We start from the raw sequence: 23,993 nt of genomic DNA on the forward strand, positions 1-23,993 counted from the left end.
TGAAGACCGCCTTTTCCTTTTTATTGAATCAGTCCGTTTTTCAAAATATATAGAAAATATATTTAGAAATATATATAGTTCTATGTTTCGCACTACGGTGACGAAATACATATGTTGGGTAGTGTTTTCTATAACAATTGAAAACAAACGTCAATTCTGGATATAAAATAAAATTCAAAATACCAGTTTGAGACGCAATTATTTCATACAGATGGAGGTCTAAATGCAAGTATAACCTAAATGACTATTATGAAACAAAATAATATTGTATTATCGGCTTCCGAGTGCATGCAAAAGCTTGAAACACTTTTATTTTGAAACACTGAAAACTTAGCCCGGAACCACGGAAGGGACGTCGTTCATCTCTTTTCAACTGTTCAAACTAACAACAGTTTATTAGTTTCGCTTCGAGCCAAGCTTCGTCTATAATACGTCGTTTTGAAAACTTCCCCGTTTTGTGTAAGTAGTCAAAGAACTTTGATACGGGTCGGAATATTTATGTCGAAGAGTAACGCTGTAGACTTGTAGTTTCGAGAATTGGCCTTGCCCCATGCTGTCTATAAATTTTAATATCTTTCTCCCCCTTTTACTCGACTATGTATGAAACGTGTATTGTTGGAATGTTGAGTGAACGTACGCTCTAACCATCACTATTTTTACAAAAATAAAAACGAGGTCAGACTTTGAGCCATGGCTGATAAAACACTTGTCAGTAACATGCCTGCTTCGTGTTGTTTCAGATGTTGTTGGACCACATCATGTGTGTTGGGACCCTCAGCCTGGGAGTCTTCCTTCTCTTGGCAATTTGTCACAGTTTTGCTTCAACTCAGGAGCTGCACAAACCACCCACAAACATTGGTGAGATTTCACGAAGACTTCCTTATCTTGATTACTTTGATTTTACTGTTACAAAACTGTATTAGGGTCACCTTGAAAAAAAATTACAATGAGATTAAAGTTGTAATTTTCTGAGAATAAAATTGCCTATTTTCAAGATTTGAAGTCATGAATTGAATCCGAATAGACTCTGACGTTTTTAATTTTGCGGTCAATAACTACTCAAGCCCAAGGCAGTCTCACACTCGATGCATGAATTGTACATATGGACACTCACAGCAGCACATCACCATGTATGTGCATACCATTGATTGACAGTGTCAACGTTGCTCCCGTCCAGCTGTGGTAGGAGCAGGCATCGGCGGCTCGGCCGCAGCCTTCTACTTGAGGCAGGAGTTCGGACCTACGGTCAAGATAGACGTGTTCGAACCCGGCGATGTCGGTGGAAGACTGGCGACGGCGCAGATAGCAAACCAGGAATATGAAACGGGAGGTGTGGCGATCCATCCCCTCAACCTCCACATGAAGCACTTTGTTGACAAATTAGGTAATGGAGTCAACACGCTAGAAGTTTGAAAATATTACAAATTTGATGTAAAGAAGTTTTCTTGTAAAAATGGTTGCTATTTAAAATGTTTTATTACATCTATCAACAGGCATCTCCACACGTCAGGACGTCCCGTCGAAAAAGGCGGTCTTTGACGGCAGTGAGCTCGTTTTCGAAGAGAGTGACTGGTTCATCGTAAACTTCTTGCGCATGCTGTGGCGCTATGGGCTCAACTATCTGTTCATGCAGATGTGGGTGGAGAGTGTTATGGATAAATTTATGAGGTGAGTACGGGAGGGGGGGAGTGAATCTCACATCCTTCAGTGCCTTGCGGTGAGGTTCATGTCTAGTGACGTCCCTGACATTCTTTCACATGGAAGGTCAAAATGTCCTCTGTCAATAGGATCTACCAGTACCAGCAGTACGGTTACTCCTTCACCAGCGTGGAGAGGCTTCTGCACGCCATGGGAGGGGATGACTTCCTCAGCCTGATGAATCATTCGCTGGAGGAAACCATGAGAGCCGAAGGATTTCCGCAGAGCTACCTCAACGACGTGGTGGCTCCCCTCACGCGCCAAACCTACGGCCAAAGCGTCCGCATCAACGGCCTCGCGGGTTCGCAATCTCACGCCTCTTCATGTACTCTGAGATGAGGTATTTTCGTTGACATTTTTGCATTGTTCTGCCAGGGGCTGTGTCATTGTCGGGGTCTGACTCAGGCCATTGGGCTGTGGACGGAGGCAACAAAAGAGTTTGCTCAGGACTTCTTTACCACAGCAAGAGTGAACTCATCCGAGCCAGCGTGACCAACATTTTGTTCAAAGTCCGCCCTTCCAAGACAGGTATCCTTCACATTAATTAAAAATTAAATTAAATTAAAGTCCCAATGATCGTCACACACACACCTGGGTGTGGTGAAATTTGTCCTCTGCATTTAACCCATCCCCGTGTGATTTTGATCCATCCCCTGGGGGAGAGGGGAGCAGTGAGCAGCAGCTCACATGTCATTCTCGTATATATTCAGCCTAGTAACTGAAAAGCACCCACCCCACCCCAAAATATTTGGAACTGCCTATATCCGAATTTAGCAAACATTTTACACTAACTACCGTCAAAATGACCAACACTGAATTAGTTGTGTAGTAGGTCCAAGTTTTTATAAAAAACAATTGCAATTAAATGTAAAGGGAAAAACTACCCAAATAACAATTTCATTAAAATGTATTAAATAAAAAAGTTTAATTGAAATTGTACGTAAAACGTTAAACACAACAAATGTACTGTACAGGATTTAAAAAAAAAAAAAAGTTGAAGCCTCTCAAATTGACTATTTCAACATTTAGTACAGTGTTTTTCCCCTACACGCCACTAGAGGGAGCTGACATACCGCATTTAAGAATCACAAGCGTTGTTGAAAATGAATGAAAGACTGAATGACCTTTAGGTCAGGGTCACGAACATGCTAGAGCCTGGTTTGGATCTGGCTCCAGACCCTGAAGTGCTTCCATTTGGACCCTGGCTGATATCCATAGAAGAAAGAATGTATGGTATGAAATATGAGCCGGCACTTGTTGTTCAAGCAGCGCACCCATTCCAGGTGTTACTGTAGCGGTCTCGTAGAAGGCGAAGCATGCGAACGAATTACATGCGAGTGAAGTCATCCCAGGTCACTAAGCCAATCAAATCTGGTTTTCAGCCAGCAAATACTGACTCTGCCTCACTATTTGTCCATTGAAACTATTAAAAAGTCAATTTTCCATAACCTCTATTTGTTTCCTTGTTTGCAGGGCCCTCCGTTGGGTTCTATGAGGTCAATTATGTTGGAGACACCGGTGCAGGGCACTCCATGTATGACATCGTTGTCATAGCAACCCCACTTCACCAGGGCAAGTCTGACATCTTGTTCTCAGGTCTATCTCCGCCCGTGATGTCCCATTTCCCAGGCATCTACCACCGAGTGTTCTCCATTCTGGTCCACGGCGTGCTTAACACGTCCTACCTTGGAGTCACACGGCCCCCTTCGGAATTCACGGTGTCTGAAGTTCTCACCGCAGATTCCAAAGAACACATCATGTACAGTTTAACATCTGTCGATCCGGTCCACATCCCGGCCGGCTACAGCCGACCTTCCGCCAGCCACAGCAAAGTTTGGAAAGTGTTTTCTTCACGAGAGCTAGACCAAGAGGACCTGCGTCGTTTGTTCCTCTCGTGGGATTCGGTATCACAGACTCCATGGCTGGCCTACCCCACTTACCGCTCCCCACAACGCCAGACCCCGCCTTTTATCCTCCACAGCAGACTCTACTACCTCAGCGCCGTGGAGTGGGCAGCCAGCTCCATGGAGATGAGCGCCATCTCAGCCAGGAACGTGGCGTTGCTGGCGCACCACCGCTGGCACCAGCAGAAGGGCCGGATCGACCAAGAGGACCTGCACACGCGCTTGCGGGGGGAACTCTGAAGCACAAGGCATTGGCCCGAAAACATCAGGTATTTGGTTGGAATCAGGGTCAGATTTATTTTCGGCAACAGAATTATTATTATTAAGTGATGATTTGCCAAAAATATGTCTTTTTATCGCTTCCAGATGAGCTGCTAGTCTGCAAAGTGGCACCTACAGCGTAGGCAAAATATTGTGCCGTTTTTTCTCATTGGGTCCGTAGAACATTTAGAGTCCTGTAATTAATTTAACATTGATTTAGTCGTTTTTTTCTTAAAAACAATCTTTACAATATGTGTGCCCTCTCTTGTCTAATTCTGATTATTATCGCCTTTGTGGAATATGAGTTAAGCAAAAATGGCCGCCCCCAGGAATGGATAATAACGGGTCGTTTTTTAAGTTTTATTTATATTCCACAAATACAATATTAATCAAAATGTTTTTTTTCTTTTCCATCACTGGTTTCCATCTCAAGTAGACCTATTATGAAAATTCAACAATTTTTCATCATTTAGATTGAACTTTGCTTCACTTTAAAAGCGCCCCCATACACGTGTTCGTTGTTTCTGAAGTCAGCCTCACAAGAATGAAAGGCACGTTTTGCGGAAGTTATTAAGCAACACTTACTACTCCAAACTACTAGTTGTGGTTTTCTTTGTTCCTAACAGGCGTGACTGCATTGCACTGACATGAATTGCAATAAATTACTGAGCCACGTGGAATTGTAGCGTAGAGCCCAACCTATATGAGTTTCTTTTTAAACTGTAAATGTTGGTTAACAATAACTTCTTCCTCTGACCTACCTCCTGAACAGACTACTATTAAATTCTTTTTATACACGAAATAGGGCAAATAATGCTACTTTTATTTTTTAAAGATTACTATTGTAGAATAATTATGCTGGTGTAACTGGAATCAGGGAGACAAATGTTTGCAACTGTCATTTTAAGTATTGTATACATGCCATATTGTTCTTTTGTAATGCATTGGCAACTATATTTTAAAAGAGAAGCATTTACTAAAGCACTTGTAAAGAGGGCTAAATAGGCACTTTAATTGACAAAATTCAAGAACTCAAACAGTTTGGAACAAGTAAAAAAATGTTTTACGAGACTTTGAACTGACACATTGTGTTGTGTATTTGTTTAGTAACAAAAGTCCCCTCTACCAATGCCCCAATTGTGACTGTGTAGCATTGTGAGCTCCCAGTTATAAGCCAAATGAAATCAGATTTAAAAAATTAAAAAATAAAGGAAATAAACATTGTCTCCACTTGTCAACATCGTCTTTGAACCTTTTTTCTTTTTTTTTTTTGACAGCTCTGAGCATCCTCCCCTCAATAAAGGCCCATGTGATTTAAGGCCTAACAATGAGTGTCCATTGAGCCTCTGAATAAGGATGAGTCTGTTGTACTGATGTGACTCAGGTAGTGAAAGGGGTCCAGGGGGACAATGGTACCAGAATCCAAGCACGACATGTGACGGGACATCAGAGGACATATAAGAGCGTTGACGCCGTTTGTCCACACACACACTCAAACATAAACCGTTTACGATGAGATTTCTAGCGCCGCTTTTTGTCGTCCTTGCTGCGGCACTTTTGCAGTCCGGTAAGATTATTTCATCAACTTGGAATTTTATTTACTTGTACCATTTGTTGTACTTTGTTTCAAAATGCATTATTATCAATGTATTTGTTTTTGCTGTAGCTTTCTCTGCATCGCTGCAGTCGGTTGAAAAGGAAAAGGGAAAGGAAAAGGTTCATCATGGTGAGTAGTAATTTAAAAAAAGCTCATCATTAGGTTATCACAATTATATATAATTTATTTTCTTACAGATGCGCTGACAGAGCTGAAGAAAATAGGTAATGAGCATTTCTTTATATTTGAAATGTAAATTTGCCGTTTATATATATATATAGCCTCATTTGCTGCTTGTACTGTAATTTGCCACGGGATGATTAAATTGTTGAAAACATTTTTTAGTTGTTTTTTTTCAACACTGAAAATAGAACAATTATGTCTTGCATTGTCATTAATAGTATTTAAAATATAATAATAATCGTCTTGAGTCGTATATTATCATGTATATTATTATTATTATTATTATTATTATTATTACTATTATTATATATTATTTTTCTGTGTGTTCAGATCAGCTGGAGTTTGAGGCCGGTCAGAAAGATGAAGCCGCTCAGCTGAACGGTACGATTCTGTTGTGTGTGAGTGAATGCATTGAATTCAAGTGACATCTGTATTCTAGTTACAGAGAAGCAAAGTGAAGACGCCCGCTACCTTGGTAAGTGAAACCCCAAACATCACTTCACAACCTCACCCAGGTTTGCGTGATAACATGGTATGTTCAATATCCAAACAGGGGCTGCTACAGATGAATCTGGTAAGAATTCAAATATTACTAATAAGTCGTGTGCATGTCTAATATGCATCACTGATGTTGTTTCCACAGTGGAAGCGCACAGTGAGGAATCAGTCGGTGATGTAACAGGTAAGTGCAGCTACATATATGGACAAAATAGTAGCACTGTGTAAGTAATGTGCACGTGGAATAAAATGATTCATTAGAAACTCCTGTTGGCAGTAAATATATAATAATTTTATTTCTAATTTGTTTCTAAACTTTCCACAGTGGAGGTATACAGCGAGGTTCAGAACGATGCAGCAAGTGAGTACAACACGTGTTGGGATGCTGCACACATAAGTATTACATAACACACCCATAATAATGAATCCCTCTGGTCTTCCTGCAGAGGGAGGCCGAAGCTCTTCTGACGCAGCAGCTTCGGAGAAGGGTAAGAGTGGGGGATCGGACTGTAGGTGGCGACTAAGCCCACTTTGAGAAAGTAGTGTGAAATATCACATGACCTTGTTGTGTCTTTGTACAGGTGCAAACTGTCCGTCCTCAGAGGAGATGGTGGCAGATGGTGCGAAGCACACGCTCTACTCAAGTTAGAAAAGTTGTCACGTTATCAAACAAGTAGTCATGCCGTTGTTGTCCTCCAGAAGAACCGCAGCAGTCATCTGTTCGCCCAGAGAGCGCTTCAGGTAAGGAAAGTGATCAGTGAAATTAGGCACACCCAAAATGAGGTTAAATATTCACGAATTTTTCTCAGCTCTTCATTACAGTGGTAACTCATCCCACATGTTGCAAGCCGTACACGTGTCAAACATAACCTTATTCCGCACAAGATAACACAACATAATGTTGCACAATATTGTTACAAAACTTGACCTGTCCAAACACGACACTTTAAAAGACACGATAAGACAGATAATTAAATCGATCTTGTGTATTATTTGCATTTAGTCACGCAACTTGTGCAGATGTACCTAATTTTTTTCCCTCATGTTTCAACAGAAGATGACCGCAAGGATTCAACCAAGGAACAAGGTGACCGCACACTCAGTGTCTATATTATGTAAAGACTTTTTATTACAGCTGGCTAGGTTTCTCGTCCACACCGTGTGCCATTTTATTTTAACGGTATAAAAATCTTGCCATGGAATCGCGACCTGTCAGTGTCACGTTTACAAATCCCATCCTCACAACTATCCTGTTTTGTCCGCAGTGGCCTGAAAATCGGGAAGAGGTTCAACTTAGCCTTAGCAGGTGCGTCCCACTACACCAATGTGTCCCAATACACAGTTCAAGTAACTGTAAGTGTGTGTCTGTGTGTGAATGTGTAATTATGCAATGCAGCATGTTGTGGGGGAAACTGGACACAGCCAGTCTGGGTCAGCTGAAAATAGTCAAAACCCCTTTATAGGCCTTGGCTGCGAACACAACATTTACACATACCACACTAGCGGCTTTATAAAAAAAAAAAAAAATTTTTTTAAACAAGTTGACTGAAAAGTGCCAACAACAATGTGATCACTGCAAAGATGACCACATCTTTAGACTGGCTCAAAAATGTAGGACACAAACCAGGACAGTTCTCCCTGGTGCTTATTGTTCTGGATTTATATAGTAACTATATTTGCTCGTGCTACTTTTTGCAGTGTTAAGTGAAAGAATGGTGTGCTTGTTGCCTGTATACACAACTATGTCAACACGAATTATTGTACCTGTTTGAGTAAAACCTGTTGAGTAAGTTGCGATTAAGAAGGGAGCTAAATGTGAGTCATAGTTCATGTTTCTAATAGGAATTTAACTGTGACTTTTTATGTGGGTGTGTGTTCTTTTCCCGCCTAATAGACGAACTCGAGCGAGAGCACGCATCCGCATGGAAGGGAGCACTTTTTACAGCGTGGAAGCACCAATTAAATCCTAATATATATATATTTTCTTTTCATGTATTCAAACATTATCAAGCGTCATGTCTTCCCAGTTTTGTCAAATGAACACAGCAACGTTTTAGTTCCGGAAACCACCGTGTTAAGTTTGGAGATTTTTTTGTGGAAATTTTCAAGTTGGACTGGTTTTGGCTAATTGTTTGTTACTGGTAATCTCCAAATATTCGTATCAACTGCTCACTGACATTACTGTGTAGAGGCAATTTAGAGTCTTGAGTGAAACTAACATATGCATTTGGAATGTGGGAGGGGGCCAGAGTAAACTGAGAGAACCCACGATAGCACAGGAAGACATGAAACTTGATACAAATAGCCCAAGATTCAAACCCAGACTCGAGCTAACACTGAGCTAACCACCATACCACTGTGTTGTAATTTTCCAGTTTCCTCCCTTGTAAGGCATCCAAAATTTCCACACTCAGAACCCAACTTTTATTGTTGAACTTTGACACAACATTGTTTCTTGACTTTTTCCATTAATAACGTGGCTCAGTATGTTCATATTTAAAAAAACAAAAAAAAAATAGAAAATTCTTTGGTAACTAAAGAGCAAATGAAACATTTTAAGGCAACTAGAGCATTTACACAACTACCAATGGAATGCAACGTCTGTTCTCAAATGCAAAATATTGCTTTTTCAATTGCCAGCTAAAAGAGGGGGGGAAAAAATAAACCCGCTGTTGAGGCAATTGGGCACCTGCGTGTAAATGAAACAAAGGATTGATAAGGTAAACTGGATTTCAGCACATTCTTGTTTTGACATCCAATTCATGTAACGATATTGTTCAGTGTTTCAATAGCTGGCGCTGATAGTTCTCGAGGGGCACGTATTTGGCGAAGTCAGCCAATTGCTTTCTGTACCTCGTTTTTATTGGCCTGTTGCATATTCTAAAAATAGCTTTGAACATGCCACACTTACAAGAAACGATCAAATATCACACTAAGCATGGACACTCTTGCTGATTAGATGCACAATTAGCTTTTTGCCTGCCTCTCGTTCTTCTGTCTTTAGCAATATCATGAGTCAAATGTTTGTAAATATGATTTTCTATCCCTCAACAGTGTTGGGTTTTTAAATGTAGTGAATACATTGGTCTCACTGCAGGAGTATACCAATCGTGTAGAATCTGACTCAAACAATAATCTGGTTTTCAGTTCATATAAATAAATAAAAAAAGCTTTGCATCTACTCCAGCACATGTTAAAGCCGAGCTCTGCATAAGTCTAATACTGCATTTTAATTCTTTTTCTACCTTTTTGCTAAACGTAGTTAAAACAATACCGTTGTATTTACAGAACTGCAAAGTAAAAAAAAAAAAAAAAAAAAAAAAAGAATGTACTAGTAGTTGTTGCCTTTTACAGAATGAGAAGACATGAAAAGCAAATGAGAACAAAGAAATGCAACAAGTTTTCTCAATGGGAGGCCCGACTGGAAACAAGCAATATATTGTGGGCTGTTGCATGACACCGCCATGAACCAAAAGGCCTATATCACAAGTCCCACTAAACATCAAGTATCCCCCCACCCCCTTTTTCCATTGGCTTGAGGTGAACCCCACCCAACTGCACTCCTCTCGTTGCGCACCGCACCGGAGCGGTCGTCGTCTTCTCTCTCTTCTCCCCAGCAGGGGACCGAAGGCTCACATGGTGCTTTTGAAGGCATACATGAAGATGGCCATGATAGCAGCGCTGATCAGACCCGAGATGGGTACGGTGACAAACCAGGCCATGAAGATGTTACGGAACAGACGCCAGTCAACCGCTTTCTTGGAGCGAAGCCAGCCCACGGCCACCACGGAGCCCACCTGACAAAAACATTCCCCTTGAGTCGAGTGCACTTCCTGTTTACTGGAGCCCTGGCCACACTTGACTAAATCCAGTGTGAGCGTAAACCTACCTTGCAGTGTGTGGTGGAGACGGGCAGTCCGATGTTAGAAGCCACTACCACGGTCACAGCCGATGCCAACTCGATGCTGAAACCACTGCGCAAGAGACGAAGGAGGGAATCAAAACAAGGCTTTTGGGCAAATCCTGTTCTGTGCAATGGCTGGAAAATGTTTTTAAATTAAATTGCTAATTAAAAATTGCTGTGCTAATGCAGTATATGTAATTATTATTGTAATGAAAAAAAGTCCGAATTTAATAATTGGCCAATTGCTTAATATGTTAAAGGTTATAATGAAACAACAATTTGTAGTTAACCCAATTGGAAAAAAAAAAAATACTATTGACTTTACCTTGATGGGGTAATGGGTGTAAGGTCCCTGCCCATAGTCTGGATGACTCTGCGGCCCCACACCCACAGGCCCATGCAGATGCCCACACCTCCGTAGAGCAGCAGCCACATGGGTGTAGCCTCGTTGGACGTCACGCTGCCGCTGCTGTAAAGCAGCCAGAGCGCCACCAACGGGCCAATCGCGTTGCTGCACGACCCCAAAGGGAAAAGTCAGTGCCAGTGTCTTTGAGTAATACATCACCCAATGTCAAACGGACACGTACCTGACATCATTTCCTCCATGAGCGAAGGAACCGAAGCAGGCGGTGAGAATTTGAAGGAACTGGAAGAGCGTGGACACTTCGGGTTTGTCCGCGTCCAGTCCATCCTCGTCCAGGGAGCTCTGGGTGCTTCCCGCGTCCTCCTTTCCCATCTCCAACGCTACATCCTCCTCGCCGAGGCCTTCGGGCGTGGCGTGCTCGGCCACGGCGTTGCAGTAGCTGGTGTAGCTGTCCATGCGTATGCGCTTTCTATCCTGGCCCTGCCCGGGCGCCTTGTCCCCATCCTGGGGCTCGCCGTCCTTGTGCTTGAAGTCGCCGTGCATACCGATGATAGCCATGGTGTAGGACGTGTAGCTGTTGTTGCGGCGGATGGGTCGGTCGCCGCCCTCGCCCATGCAGTCGCCAACCTTAGCCAAGTGGAGCTTGTGCAAAAGGTCCTTGTAGAGACCTGAGTCCTTATGGACCGTGTGGTACTGACTGTAACCGTTGCTCGGGATCTGCGCCGGCCGGTTGTTGAACTGGGCCTGATGGGCAAAGCCGTTGCTGTGCTGCTTGGGGACTGGAGAGCGAGATACGCAAGTTCAATATATCTGCATTTTATTGTACAGACTTTTTTAGTTAAGGTGGGGAAAAAAAAAAAAAAAAAAGCTTTACTATAGTCTACTTACCCCCATTTGCATTGTTGCACTCGGTTTCATCGGACTCCCCGATGTCAAAGGCCACCTTGCGCTCTTTGACGACTTCAGTCTCGTCGCAGTCTCCGATGTTGAACGCCACGCGGCGCTCCTCGGAAGGGGGCGGGACTGCGGGGATTTCCTCGTCAGTCGGGGCTGACTGCACGTCCTTGTCGGTGTGTTTGAGAATGGGACAGTGGGGCTCCCGCAGCTCGCTCTTCTGCATGAGGGGGCTCTCCGACGGGCTGGAGGACTTTATATCTCCTAGCGAAGAGAGGCGAGTTGAGAGAGACATTCCTTGGGACTCATCCAAACAAAGTGCAAGTACAGGACATGGGGCTCCTTTCACATGAGTACACAACCAAGTGAGGGGAAAATACTGTTTGAAAAAAGAATCAGATGACATGTATTTACACGACCCCTCACAGCTTCCCTTGTAAAAACGGTCTTGTCTCTCACATGACAAGTGTTTGTGGATTCAGTGATCTAGTCCAGCAGGGGTGTGAAAACATTGGTGCTCAAGGGCTCTATTTTATTTTTTTAATTAGATAGTTGGTCATTCCCAATAACCTGTAAATTGAGATCTCACTCTTTGTACACAATGTTGTCTTTTGTGCGAAATTAAATTTCATAGATCAAAAGTTTTAGATGTATTTATAATTACAGAGGTGTGTGGATGCAGCTGACAAATATTCTGCATGTGTTCTGAACTTTTGACTGCTTGTATTGCATCATCCAAACTGGTTGTGACCAGAGCGAAGATGCTTAGTCACGTCACAAACGTCATCCACTTACGTTCAATCTTGTTCTTCAGGCGCGGGCAGACGACGAACCACACCACCAAGGCCGTCAGCACCGCGCAGCCGAGCGAGATGAGCAGGACGCCCCACCAAGGGAGCTTGTCTAGTCCCAGCACTGGAAGACCACCAGGTCAGACACACAAATGGAGCAAGAGGAGGGGGAAAAAAAAGGCAGGTATTTAAACAAACGGGCAGCGGGCGCCACTTTCTTTTGTGGGCAGCTCACAGTCGGCTTTAAAAGGGGGATGGCCACTTGCTCAGATTTTTTTTTAGTAGAGACTAGAGTGGGTCATTAACAGTTAGTTCAATGCAATATGATCACGATGTCACTGGTACGGAGCAATCTGTGATTTGAGCCGCAGCGGTGTCTCAATACTGTCTTTGACAAGTGGACACGCGCCCTGGCTGTGCTCCGTATGTAAATATTAACTTGGCGGCCTTGTTATGTAGTTCTAGTTAAACATGCGGACCCCTTTGATCTGAACGCTTATGTAACAGCTATTAAAAAAAGAAACAAAGTGTAAAGAGCAACAATGTTAGCATGAAGGGCTGACGAGCACAGAAACGAGGAGTTCCTTAAAAGGTGACATTTCAATGAGGAGTGAGAGGGGAGGGGGGAGCAAAAAGAGCACCTTGATGCCAGCACTGCAGCAAGAGCTGGTGCAGCTGACGTCGGCACGATGCAGTGCGCGGGCACAACGTAACGACTTCAACCTCCCAGCCACCTTTTCGGTGGATAAAAGCAAACAGAAATGGCGAGGCCGATACGTGTTCGAGGGCAGAGTTCTCGGTCTATCTCGGCCTCAGCTGGGTCACGCTGCAGCAGGAGACAGCAGAGCACCTCGCTGCTGTTTATTCGGTTATGTAAGAGAGCTGCACGGCCTTCGTGGTGGGCGTGGCATGAAAAGAATAACCAGAGGGATACGGTTCTGTGAGCAGCTGAGCTCGCTGCCCTTCACCAGGCGCATGTGAAGTGCGAGATGTTCACAAACAGGTGTCAGAAGAAGGAAAAAAAATAAAGTGGGTTTTGGGGGCTAGACGTTATTCACGTCAGTCCGCCTGTGTGTCATTGTGACTCAGTTACGGGCTTCCTGCAAAACAGTCCCGCCGCAGCCATTAAGTGGGATGGATGGGACTGCGCAGGAAATGGAATTTAAACCACAGCGCCGTTCCGCACCCCTCCCCAAAAACCTCCTGACACCGTTATACAATTACACAGAGTGTCGTTTTCTCCCTTCAGTCAGCCGCCAACTTTAATTACGCAAGTGACAGAGAGAGTGATACTTTATGGACACGTGGGCGACTTAACCCAACGTTTGCCCAGCTCAAGCTCTGAGGGGGGGAAAAAAGGTCTTTGAGTTCAGTATTAGCGCCTAAAAAAAAAAAAATCATAAATCAATATCTAAAATTAGCTACCCCCGGGGGTGGGGGGGGGCTCATGAGTTGGTTCCAGGAAGCAAGCTTAAATTGGAAAAACAACAAAAAGTCCGTTTTATGCCGCTGCCTAGTGTCACCACGGTAACAAATGCCGAGGGGGTGTTTGTTTTTTCAGAGTAACTCGGGCAGAAAATCCCCGTCCAGCCGACCGCATTGAGCTCTCATCAATGGAGGCTGGTGCGAGGGTCGGCTTGTCCCCTCACAATGACACTGACCCAGACACGCACTCGCTCTGTCTGGCGTGCAATCAGAGGATTTGTTTACTGCAGTTTGCACAGCTCTTTCCTTCGAAATGTGACTTTTTTTGTTCATTTACAAGGCTCCTTGACTTGACTTTAGGTCAGCTGAGCCTCAACTTGCCCAGTGATCGCATTGGCCTTGCTGACTTGGTCTCTGCCACTAGTATGTGTGTGTATATCAAGTGCTGGAATGTGTCCTGGAATGTTTGCTATCCTATCGTGCTACTATGATAGCATCTGAAGCCTTATCACCAACTGCACTGTCCTTGCTTGGCTGTACTCAGCGGAGAACATACTGAGTGGCAAAGATTGTGCCCCGGTAGGCATTTGTTAATGTGTCTAAAATGCATTCTCGCACCTTTTTTTTTTTTTTTTTTTTAACCCAAGTACAATTGTACAGAATGTGCCTGGCTAAGCAGGCTCATGGGTTACGATGGAACCACAAGTGTATCTGGTCCTACTCTGGCCTGTAGCCACCATTTAATGGCCCAGGCCAGCTAACATCTTGTTAGGCCCTGTAGAGAGAAGAACACAAAAGGAGCAAAAGTTGCTCGTTTAATCAAAATGTTTCGACGTTAAAAGGGGCAACATGTATTCAGAAAAGGTTACGTATGATTCCATAGACCACAAGCATTAGTGCAAATAAAAGCACACCCTTGTTACTTCTCTTTTCCTCTTCTGTGTGTGAAGGCCACAGACAGTGACGTCAAGACTTTAAGTGAATTCTTATTTCCGTCTGTCTGCCGTGCTCCGCTTTTAACATTTTCATTCAGCCTATGACCCACTTCCAACCACAAGCGACCAAGAAAGCCCCGAAAAAAAACATGTTAAAATAAACACAAGTTATGAGGATAAACAGTCTGGTTGAGCCTGGAATATGCGTGGGCACCCTGCAGTCTGCGTGAGGGAGCAGTTATTTTAAGCTGTGGCCAAGGACAGACGCGGAGAGAGACGTGAATGAGACGAGACGGTGATACTTACTCGGCGCTCCAGTGAACATGATGGAGAACAGGTTGATTCCCATTGTAATGGCGTAGAACACGGGCAGGGCCTTCAGTCCGTTCGGCACCGGGTCTTTCTGCAGAGAGGAATCACAATCAAATTATTCCCAATCACTCCAAGGAAAATTTCCTTCGTATATCACTCCGTGATCTAATCTCAAACTCACCTTGTGCAAAATAAAAACGCGCACAATGTAGAAAACCACAGCAGACATTATACCAGACAGAAGGGGACTCAGAAACCAGGACGCGACTGCAAAATAAAAAAACAGGCTAGTTAAAAACATCAGTTGGGATAAAAAAAAAAAAACAGACACACGAGCATATTAGTCAACAATGCGACATTTCCATCCATTCTTCCTCTTCATCAGGTTACCAACAGGAAACGCTTGCTAAATATCGAGTTACAGCAAGCATTAGTAATTAGAGACTACGGTGTGCCTTTGAGTCTGTGTTGCAGAGATGGGCTAAAAAATGTGTTTGTGGAGTCCAACAATTTGGCAAATGTTCTTTAAAAACTACCGCAAGGCTGTAGTTTCTTATTTGCATCGCCACAAGCCATTCTAACAAACACCAGGCGTGTCATGTGTGACTTACCAATACGGAGAAGCTGGAGCCACCTGACTCCCTCCTGGCCTTGGGCTACTAAAGAAAAGCCGATGGTAGCACCAACAATGCAGTGTGTTCCAGAGATGGGCAGCTTGAGGAAGGAGGCAGCCAGCTGCCACACAGCAGAACCTGAAGATAATTGAGAACATTCAGCTAGCTGCAATTTTATTTATTTTTTAATCAGAGGTGTGACGCCGATGCTCACCAAACATGGCACTGATGTATCCGGCCATCAAGACACGTTCGGAATCGGAGCTGTTGTACGTGCCCACGTCGATGATCCCCGTGCGGATGGTTTCGCTGACCTTGGCGCCGAGGAGCACCGAACCCAACGTCTCGAACACGGTGGCCAGGATGCAAGCCTGCTTGAGGGTGACCACCCCGGAGCCCACCGCAGTACCAAATGAGTTGGCGACGTCATTGGCGCCCACCGAGAAGGCCAAGATGAAGGCGATGATGAAGCCGATGATCAGAAGCCATAAGTATTCCCTCAAGGGGCCCTGCGTCGCTTCCACGATTGCAGTCACGGTTGCAGTCACGGTTGTCATTGTCGTAACCATTGTAAATGACCTCGTAAAACTAATAATGCTATAAATATACAAACAGATCAACTATTGGAGGTACGAGGATTTTCTTGAAGGCCCAAATCAGGGACAGGCAAGAAAACAGAGGTATAGTGTGCCAACTGATGAGGCTTATTGCTATCCTATAATTATGTTAAACAAGTTACAGTTTCTTTGGGTCTGGGTTAGTGCGCAGTGTGATGAGGCAGCCATTGTGCAACTTTAAGAGTAGCAGATGAGCAGGGGAACATCCTGAAAGAACCAAGAGAGAAATGTTTTAGATCAGGGATTCCCAAATCAGGTGTGTCATAGGAAACTATCCTTTTCCACTCAATCGACCCAAATTATAAACTACAAATACTGCATCTTTATTCATCTGTCAATGTGAGCTAGTGACAGGCAAAACAATTAAATGCTCTCCCACAAGAAAGTACAATTAACCTGTTGCCCTTCAAACGACAGTATGTACACTTGTTTTTTATTTTAGGGGGGGTCGTGACATTTTTGTAATTACAAATATGTGCTCACTTAAAATTGGGAAAATACAATAACAACCCAAAAAAAGGATTTATAAAACACCGAGGGTGGATTGTGAAATATCCTGAAATTTTAAACGTCTCACGTCTCTGTCTAAACGCAAGTAGGCGGGACACGGGTAGCCATCTTCGGTTCAAGTCGCCAAACAAATCCGGCTTTTCGTGTGCGTATACGCGTATATAAATAACACAATCCCACCCTGCTCGAGCGAAACACTCGGGGGGGCTTAACTGAACAAAGCAGTTTGTGTGTTGGCAGTGGGAAAAAGGAAATAATAGATCAAGGCATCTTGAATCATGCGCACGTGTCGTCACCCATTCACACGACTTGAAGCCCTCGCCATCTTCACAGCACAGCGGTGACATTCAGCCGGTTTAAACACTCCGTTTACTACATACACGTCAAGTGAACCGCGGCAGTGTTAATTATTTGCACTTTTATTCGATACGTGGTATCGCCGTAGGAAATTGCGACATGTAGCATGTAGCTAAATGTTGCCGAGCAAAAGTGCTGGACAGATGGCCCCCACTCCTCGTATACCAATGACGACTTTCATTGTGTCGTATAAACGAGTAACAAGTACAACTCGACTTGAGCATTCGCCCGAATGGATTCTTTGTCAAAGGACCAACAAATCCGCCACCTTTTCCTCGCGTAATAGTAAGTAGGAGTAACATTTTTCATTCAAACTAGCGCCTCAAAGTAATTCTTCAGGGTAGACAGTCGGCTACAGTGGATGCTAACAGTTATCCGCAATGATCCGGTTGAAGCTGCAATCGAGACGCGGGCGAAAACACACAGGTTCCATCATTTTGACGTGACACCACACAAATTCACTTACCGCACTTCGAGTAGTTGATTTTCGTTCGGAAAATAAATCCTTGTAGGCGCTAAGATAAATAGGATAGCGCGCGCGCGCTCACCGGAACGTTGCGAGGGAGGGACCGTGTAGAATTCAAATTAGATTTAAAATGCGATCACCGAAAATAAGGCCTTATAAAAAGAAATAAATATAAATTATGTTACGCGGCGCAAGCTGACACGAACAGATAGCAGCGTCTTCTTTTCCAGAACCGTTTCAATGTCACAAGGCTTCACCACCGCGTGTGTACGCTCGCTGTTGCCGGCGAACGAGCGGGTGAAGGGGGGTTTTATCATTGGCTCGTCCCGCCCCTCCACCAAATCGCGACCTTAACCCCCACCCAGCTGACAGGACTGCTTTCAAATTCAAGAGGCACTTTGTTACTCTAAAAAGTACTCACACTCTGATGATCAAAGAAAATAAGACTCTGGTAGGGGTAGGATAACTAAATCAACTCTTGCGCTTGAAAAAAAAAACTAAAGGTGTAAACCAGGACGAGACATTCTTGAAAATGAAGAAAAACAGCAGGATCTTGTATGAAAAGAGAATCTAGAGAAATACCTGGGTTATGTAATTACCGTCGTATTTGTTGGGTATCATATTAAAAAGGGCTCAGTATCATAATCCTTAATTATTATGGATTTGCATGAGACTTGGTGGAAGAAAAACCTTCCAACTTGGCATTCCTTGATATTCGTTTTGGCGGTCCGCCCTAAATGACGTTAAAGCAGCATTTCGAGGAACATCCCTTATCGTTTCCGAGTAGTTTAGCAATCCTGTCGGTTTGGCAATGAGTGCCGGAAACAACCATGCAGAGTGAAGTCAAGAGGGGAAGGTGTCGTTTTACAAAAGGTGGTCAGTACGCCATCAAATCCTCTATCGGACAAAGCCAGCGTATGCAGAGAGCAAGTATTGTAATTTAAATTAGAAATTGAATGAATTATTCAAACGGTATTTACGTCATCTAATTACATACTGTAGAATTTATTTTCCAGCCTTGATCACGGCATGCTCAGCAGATATAGCTTTTGTTTTCTTGGATAAATGACGCCACCTGCCGCCAAGCTAAAAGATTTCCCCGAATGTGTATTCATTTTCACAGCAAATCCCGTTCATGCATTTCAATCTAATGCTAATGATTGGGATTGAACTATTCGCTGTTCCCTTGTAAAACGTGTTTTCTTACTTTTGTGCCACCTGAAAGATCTTTTAATGATGTAGTCGTTGTATTGGCACACTGTCAGAGTACGTCCACACAGTATGTTTTGCATTTCTTTCCATTATATGGATGTTACAGCCATAAAATACTTTTGAAACGCACATGCTTGTACCGATTCAATACGTTATAGACGATTTCCCTTCTCGACCAATCAAAATCATCATGTTGTTGCTCATTTCCCAATCAGCATGCTTGTTAGAAGGCTGTAAGCCTATTGACTTCCGGGTGGGCGTGTTCACTAGACGGTAGGAAGAGGTCAAAGGAGTTGTTTGTTATGCATGGGACGTGCGTAATACGATTTGGCTCCAGAATATTAGAACATTTTGGATAATCTAACGCTTTGAGGCACTTATCTTTACAAACGCAGGTATTCGCAAATTTGAATCCAAACAATCTCAGTTCATTAATGTGCGCAAGTGACGTGCTAACGCTAGCCGATGCTAAAAGTCGCGTGTTCACCAAGCGAGAATGGACATTTGCGAACTCAAATACTCCATATAATTTTTAATGTAAACGTTCGCCTCGTGCTTGGAGCTAGATCTTTCCACTAGCATTTCTTGCTACCCGAATTTTGGGAGAGTTATCCCGTCTGTTGGGAGCAATTTCCACGGTCGTAGCAAGCCGTCATGTTTCACTCCGTGCCCCGTCGTGTCACTACCGAGGTCGGCGTTAGGACACTCAGGCTCCCAGGGGTTAGGTCATTTCGACGGGCTGTGCAGAATGACGACGGCCAAGGCTCAGCGGCGTGGCTGGGCAGGGCCGCTGGCCTGTTCTTATCAACCCTGCGCCGGGTGGGGGTCCTCGCCACGGAGTCTGCAACGAGATCTGGACACAGAAGCAAGGATTTGCTGTCGATCTTCGCAGACCATTGCGGCTTTGTCACCGGCCAGAGGTTGCGGCGTGCTTGTCGGATTGCCGAGCTCTACTCCAATTTGTACTCTGAAAGGACCCGATGGACCCTGGTGAGCAGCTTATGGCGCAGGTTCCAGAGCAAGCATCCCTCCCCGGGCAAGCTGATCGCGGCACTTGCTGGGGTCTTCATGTGGGACAATGAGAAGATTCAAGATGAGGAAATGTACAGGTTTGGAAGCTTTTATTCGATGGTGTCCGTCATTCCAACCCAAAAAAAAGTCTTCATTTGTCATGCTTTGCTTAGACTAGGATCACCAACCAAATTTGTGCCCCTGAATGTTCTAGATGTAATCATTTTAAAATGTTTGTACATTTGTCCAGATGCGGCCTGGAATTTGAGGCCCTTGATGCTGTAAAGAGTCTAAATGCACATGCAGGCACAGTGAGTGGTCATGCGGAGCAGGTCTGGGAAGTTGTGATGGAGAAGAAGGACTTCCGTGTGTGGAAGCGACCGATCCCTGACAGTCACCTCTACGAGTACAGAGGTTACAAATGATAAAATTGGCTTGTCAAACATGTGTCCTGTTTGAGCTGTCGACATTTGTTTCTATTTGTATTTTATTGCAGTGTTGGGCTCATACACTGATGTCACACCAAGGCAGTTCTTCAATGTGCAGGTACCAATGTCTTTTTCTATGATGTCACTCTAGTTTGAAATGGCCATTGGTGTGACCTGAGGTCCATGTTAGGCATAAAACCTATGCACATTACAAAAGTAGGTGTTAGAAAAATCTGACAAAATAAATAGTCGGTAAAGAAGTGAAAACCACTACAGGGGGGAAAAAATTACAAATAAAACTCATTTGTTGATATTTCAAGCCTTTACTACTGAGAACAGTGCTTTCATGTCTACTATTTATGGAGTCACCTCAAGCGCAATCATTCTGTCACCAAGGCAATGTTGACACTCTGCTTGTACTAATACACGGAATATAAATAGCACAACACTTGACTGACCACTGCTTTGTCTTTTGCAGTTGGATACCGAGTATAGGAAGAAGTGGGATGCCCTGGTGATCAAACTGGAAGTGGTGGACCGGGACATCAACACCGGCTCAGAAGTTGTACACTGGGCTACGCACTTTCCTGTTAGTTTCCCCTTCGCCTTCTTATTTATTTACTTTCTAAAGAGCTGCTAAATCAGCGTTTTAGCATTGTAGTGGCATGTGACCGCCCTCTAGTGGTATGAGAAAGAATCATTACCAAAACACCATTCAGTTTTATGTCGCTTTTGAGTTAAATACATTTGCATTTTATTTAAAAAAAATAAAATAAAATATGGTGTTTATCATTATTTAAGTAATTAAAATTGTGCATTTAAGTGCAATGTTTGCATTGAAGCTGTGGATAATGTTGCAGTAGAATAATAATAAAAATACTTTAAGACAACAGTCATGTTTTTGATGAACACTGTATTTTAATGCTGGCCATGATGGTGGTACTTGGAGAAGTGTATATTTTTATGGTGTAAAACATTTGAAGAATACTGTACAGTTTTTCCTTAAATTGATGTCAATTCTTCCTCCACAGTATCCCATGTATTCCAGGGACTACGTGTATGTACGACGCTATGAGGTGGACGTGGAAAACAACCTGATGATCCTAGTTTCCAAGTAAGAAACTATTAAAGCATGCATATTGTTATTATTTATGTATGTAAGGACTGTTATTTTGACTTTGTATAAAATTAGATTGGAAAAACTTGTATTAAGAATTCATATTCAACTGTTCATATGCCCCTTGTAAATGAAATAAATGTGAAATTAATATGTAATACGTGAAAAATTAATATGGAATACGTAATGTGAAATTCATACGTAATATCCTTTTTCATCATTGTGTTTTAGAGCTGTGCAGCATCCTCGAGTCCCAGAGTCTCAAAATTTTGTGAGAGTTCACTCCTATCAATCTAAGATGGTCATCCGTCCCCACAAGTCCTTCGATGAGGTTCGAATCGAATCTGACAATTTTCAGTCATTATAAAACAATATTTTCAGGTTACAGAATCCAAAGTTTTAAACACTTGTTGATGATGTTGACAGAATGGATTTGACTACCTGCTAACCTACAGTGACGACCCTCAGACTGCCTTCCCTCGTTACTGTGTGAGCTGGATGGTGTCAAGTGGTGAGTTGAAAAATTATTTTTTCCTTTTTTACATTTATGTTTTATATATATTATTTTATTATTATATATTTATTTAAAATATGCATTAAAATATATTATTTGAAGTGCGTTTCTAATATGGCACACATCTAATGCTTTAAATGCATTTGGCATGAAAATAAAACAGATGTCTTCTATCACATCCTGACAGGCATGCCGGACTTCCTCGAGAAGCTTCACACAGCTGCGTTGAAGGCCAAGAACTTGGAGGTTGGCATTTATGACTACACTAGCGTCATCAAGGACAACGCGGGCCGCCAGCAGAACCAGGACCGTCTTGCCGCTGAGAACAAACACGGCGGCGGTTCCAGTCAGATGTTCGCCTGAAGTGACTTTTAACAGATGAAACCCTCCAAAGCCTACTTTGTGGATACGACATGTGTGAAGGTGTTTGTTTTTTGGTAGATGAAGCTTGGAAAAAGAAGAATGGACCTCTGCCAATGTGTGATGTGTGGTCCCACTGACTGTTGTTGGGCCTTTCATGACATTTGGGTGGATGTGCTTTTGCAGTACAGTATTTCCATCCGAATAGAGATAGATGAAGGCCTTGATGGGAGAAGACTCCTTTTTTTTTTTTTCTTCGTCTTTATATGAGTCACAGTGATGCTGTTTCTGCTTTTATGTCAACGAATAAGAGGGCTTTAAAAACAGGTGAAACCAGTCCTTCCGTAGCAGGGGCACAGTGTCTTATAACAACCGTGGAAATCCTCACGTCCGATGTACACATGTAGTCCTTGTCTGGAGAAAAACAGCACTTTGGAACTGTTCCGGTATCATTTCACAAGCGCGAAAACATAAGATAGAAATTAACAAAAAAGTTTAACTCATTTCAATTGTTTTTTTCTTTGTAGCGCGCTAACATGTCACCCAGATATTTTTTTTTTTTCTTCTTCAAAAGCTTTCTCCCAAACTGGATTGAAATGAGATGTAGAAGCTTTGGTGTTCTCTGTAATTCTGTGTTCGTCCTGTAATAAATGTACAAATAATGCACTGCTTCAAAATAATAAAACAAAGTTTACAGCCTGGTAATATGTCTGGCAACATATGCATTTCCATGTTCTTGAAGTGGCCTGTTATTAGGTACACCCTCGTTAACCACACCTGCGTGAAAAGTTGAGTTCATTTTCATGTTCTGCAGGAGCCCAACTTTTCACACAGGTGCACTTAATGAGGGAACGGGGGCCGCGTTCCAATATGTTTTCCAAGTTACCCTCGTTAAACACACCTGCGTGAAAAGTTGAGCTCATTTTCACGTTCTTCAGAAGCCCAACTTTTCACGCACGTGCACTTAATGAGGGAACAGGGGCCGCGTTCCAATATGTTTTCCAAGCTACCCTCGTTAAACACACCTGCGTGAAAAGTTGAGTTCATTTTCACGTTCTTCAGGAGCCCAACTTTTCACGCACGTGCACTTAATGAGGGAACAGGGGCCGCGTTCCAATATGTTTTCCAAGTTACCCTCGTTAAACACACCTGCGTGAAAAGTTGAGTTCATTTTCACGTTCTTCAGAAGCCCAACTTTTCACGCACGTGCACTTAATGAGGGAACGGGGGCCGCGTTCCAATATGTTTTCCAAGCTACCCTCATTAAACACACCTGCGTGAAAAGTTGAGTTCATTTTCACGTTCTTCAGGAGCCCAACTTTTCGCGCACGTGCACTTAATGAGGGAACAGGGGCCGCGTTCCAATATGTTTTCCAAGTTACCCTCGTTAAACACACCTGCGTGAAAAGTTGAGTTCATTTTCACGTTCTTCAGAAGCCCAACTTTTCACGCACGTGCACTTAATGAGGGAACAGGGGCCGCGTTCCAATATGTTTTCCAAGCTACCCTCATTAAACACACCTGCGTGAAAAGTTGAGTTCATTTTCACGTTCTTCAGGAGCCCAACTTTTCACGCACGTGCACTTAATGAGGGAACAGGGGCCGCGTTCCAATATGTTTTCCAAGTTACCCTCGTTAAACACACCTGCGTGAAAAGTTGAGTTCATTTTCACGTTCTTCAGAAGCCCAACTTTTCACGCACGTGCACTTAATGAGGGAACAGGGGCCGCGTTCCAATATGTTTTCCAAGCTACCCTCGTTAAACACACCTGCGTGAAAAGTTGAGTTCATTTTCACGTTCTTCAGGAGCCCAACTTTTCACGCACGTGCACTTAATGAGGGAACAGGGGCCGCGTTCCAATATGTTTTCTAAGTTACCCTCGTTAAACACACCTGCGTGAAAAGTTGAGTTCCTTTTCACGTTCTTCAGGAGCCCAACTTTTCACGCACGTGCACTTAATGAGGGAACAGGGGCCGCGTTCCAATATGTTTTCCAAGCTACCCTCGTTAAACACACCTGC

General features: G+C 43.4%; 3 protein-coding genes across 7 annotated transcripts; 2 read left to right on the forward strand and 1 right to left on the reverse strand.

Moving 5' to 3' along the window:
• The first annotated feature begins 342 nt into the window (after nt 1-342).
• Nucleotides 343-5,277, forward strand: pcyox1 (prenylcysteine oxidase 1). 4 transcript variants are annotated; one of them, XR_005099719.1, is made up of 9 exons: nt 343-459; nt 741-858; nt 1,178-1,384; nt 1,494-1,668; nt 1,788-1,999; nt 2,074-2,226; nt 3,172-3,871; nt 3,969-4,002; nt 5,141-5,244. XR_005099719.1 is itself a non-coding variant. In XM_037266590.1 (8 exons), exons 2-7 carry the CDS (start codon nt 741-743, stop codon nt 3,840-3,842), a joined length of 1,536 nt encoding a protein of 511 aa, XP_037122485.1. In that variant the 5' UTR covers nt 343-459; the 3' UTR covers nt 3,843-3,871; nt 5,141-5,277. The 4 variants fall into 4 exon arrangements, 3 of the variants coding, with proteins under 3 accessions (XP_037122485.1, XP_037122484.1, XP_037122483.1); XM_037266590.1 differs by lacking the exon at nt 3,969-4,002 and having other exon boundaries at nt 5,141-5,277; XM_037266589.1 differs by lacking the exon at nt 5,141-5,244 and having other exon boundaries at nt 3,969-4,574.
• A 3,265-nt stretch (nt 5,278-8,542) lies between these two features.
• On the reverse strand, nt 8,543-17,810 carry slc20a1b (solute carrier family 20 member 1b). Of its 2 annotated transcripts, none has more exons than XM_037266573.1 (11): nt 17,752-17,810; nt 15,595-16,204; nt 15,378-15,518; nt 14,948-15,033; nt 14,761-14,857; nt 12,099-12,218; nt 11,298-11,567; nt 10,633-11,188; nt 10,371-10,556; nt 10,031-10,115; nt 8,543-9,938 (listed from the first exon to the last, which is right to left on the reverse strand). In XM_037266573.1, exons 2-11 carry the CDS (start codon nt 15,947-15,949, stop codon nt 9,774-9,776), a joined length of 2,061 nt encoding a protein of 686 aa, XP_037122468.1. In that variant the 5' UTR covers nt 15,950-16,204; nt 17,752-17,810; the 3' UTR covers nt 8,543-9,773. The 2 variants fall into 2 exon arrangements, with proteins under 2 accessions (XP_037122468.1, XP_037122467.1); XM_037266572.1 differs by lacking the exon at nt 17,752-17,810 and adding an exon at nt 17,331-17,634.
• On the forward strand, nt 17,750-22,677 carry stard7 (StAR-related lipid transfer (START) domain containing 7). Its single transcript, XM_037266607.1, has 8 exons — nt 17,750-19,651; nt 19,804-19,967; nt 20,050-20,099; nt 20,460-20,570; nt 21,013-21,095; nt 21,330-21,429; nt 21,525-21,609; nt 21,800-22,677. Exons 1-8 carry the CDS (start codon nt 19,197-19,199, stop codon nt 21,973-21,975), a joined length of 1,224 nt encoding a protein of 407 aa, XP_037122502.1. The 5' UTR covers nt 17,750-19,196; the 3' UTR covers nt 21,976-22,677.
• The last annotated feature ends 1,316 nt before the right edge of the window (nt 22,678-23,993 follow it).

Source organism: Syngnathus acus, chromosome 12 (genome assembly GCF_901709675.1).
Source record: "Syngnathus acus chromosome 12, fSynAcu1.2, whole genome shotgun sequence".
NCBI classification, from domain to species: Eukaryota; Metazoa; Chordata; class Actinopteri; order Syngnathiformes; family Syngnathidae; genus Syngnathus; species Syngnathus acus.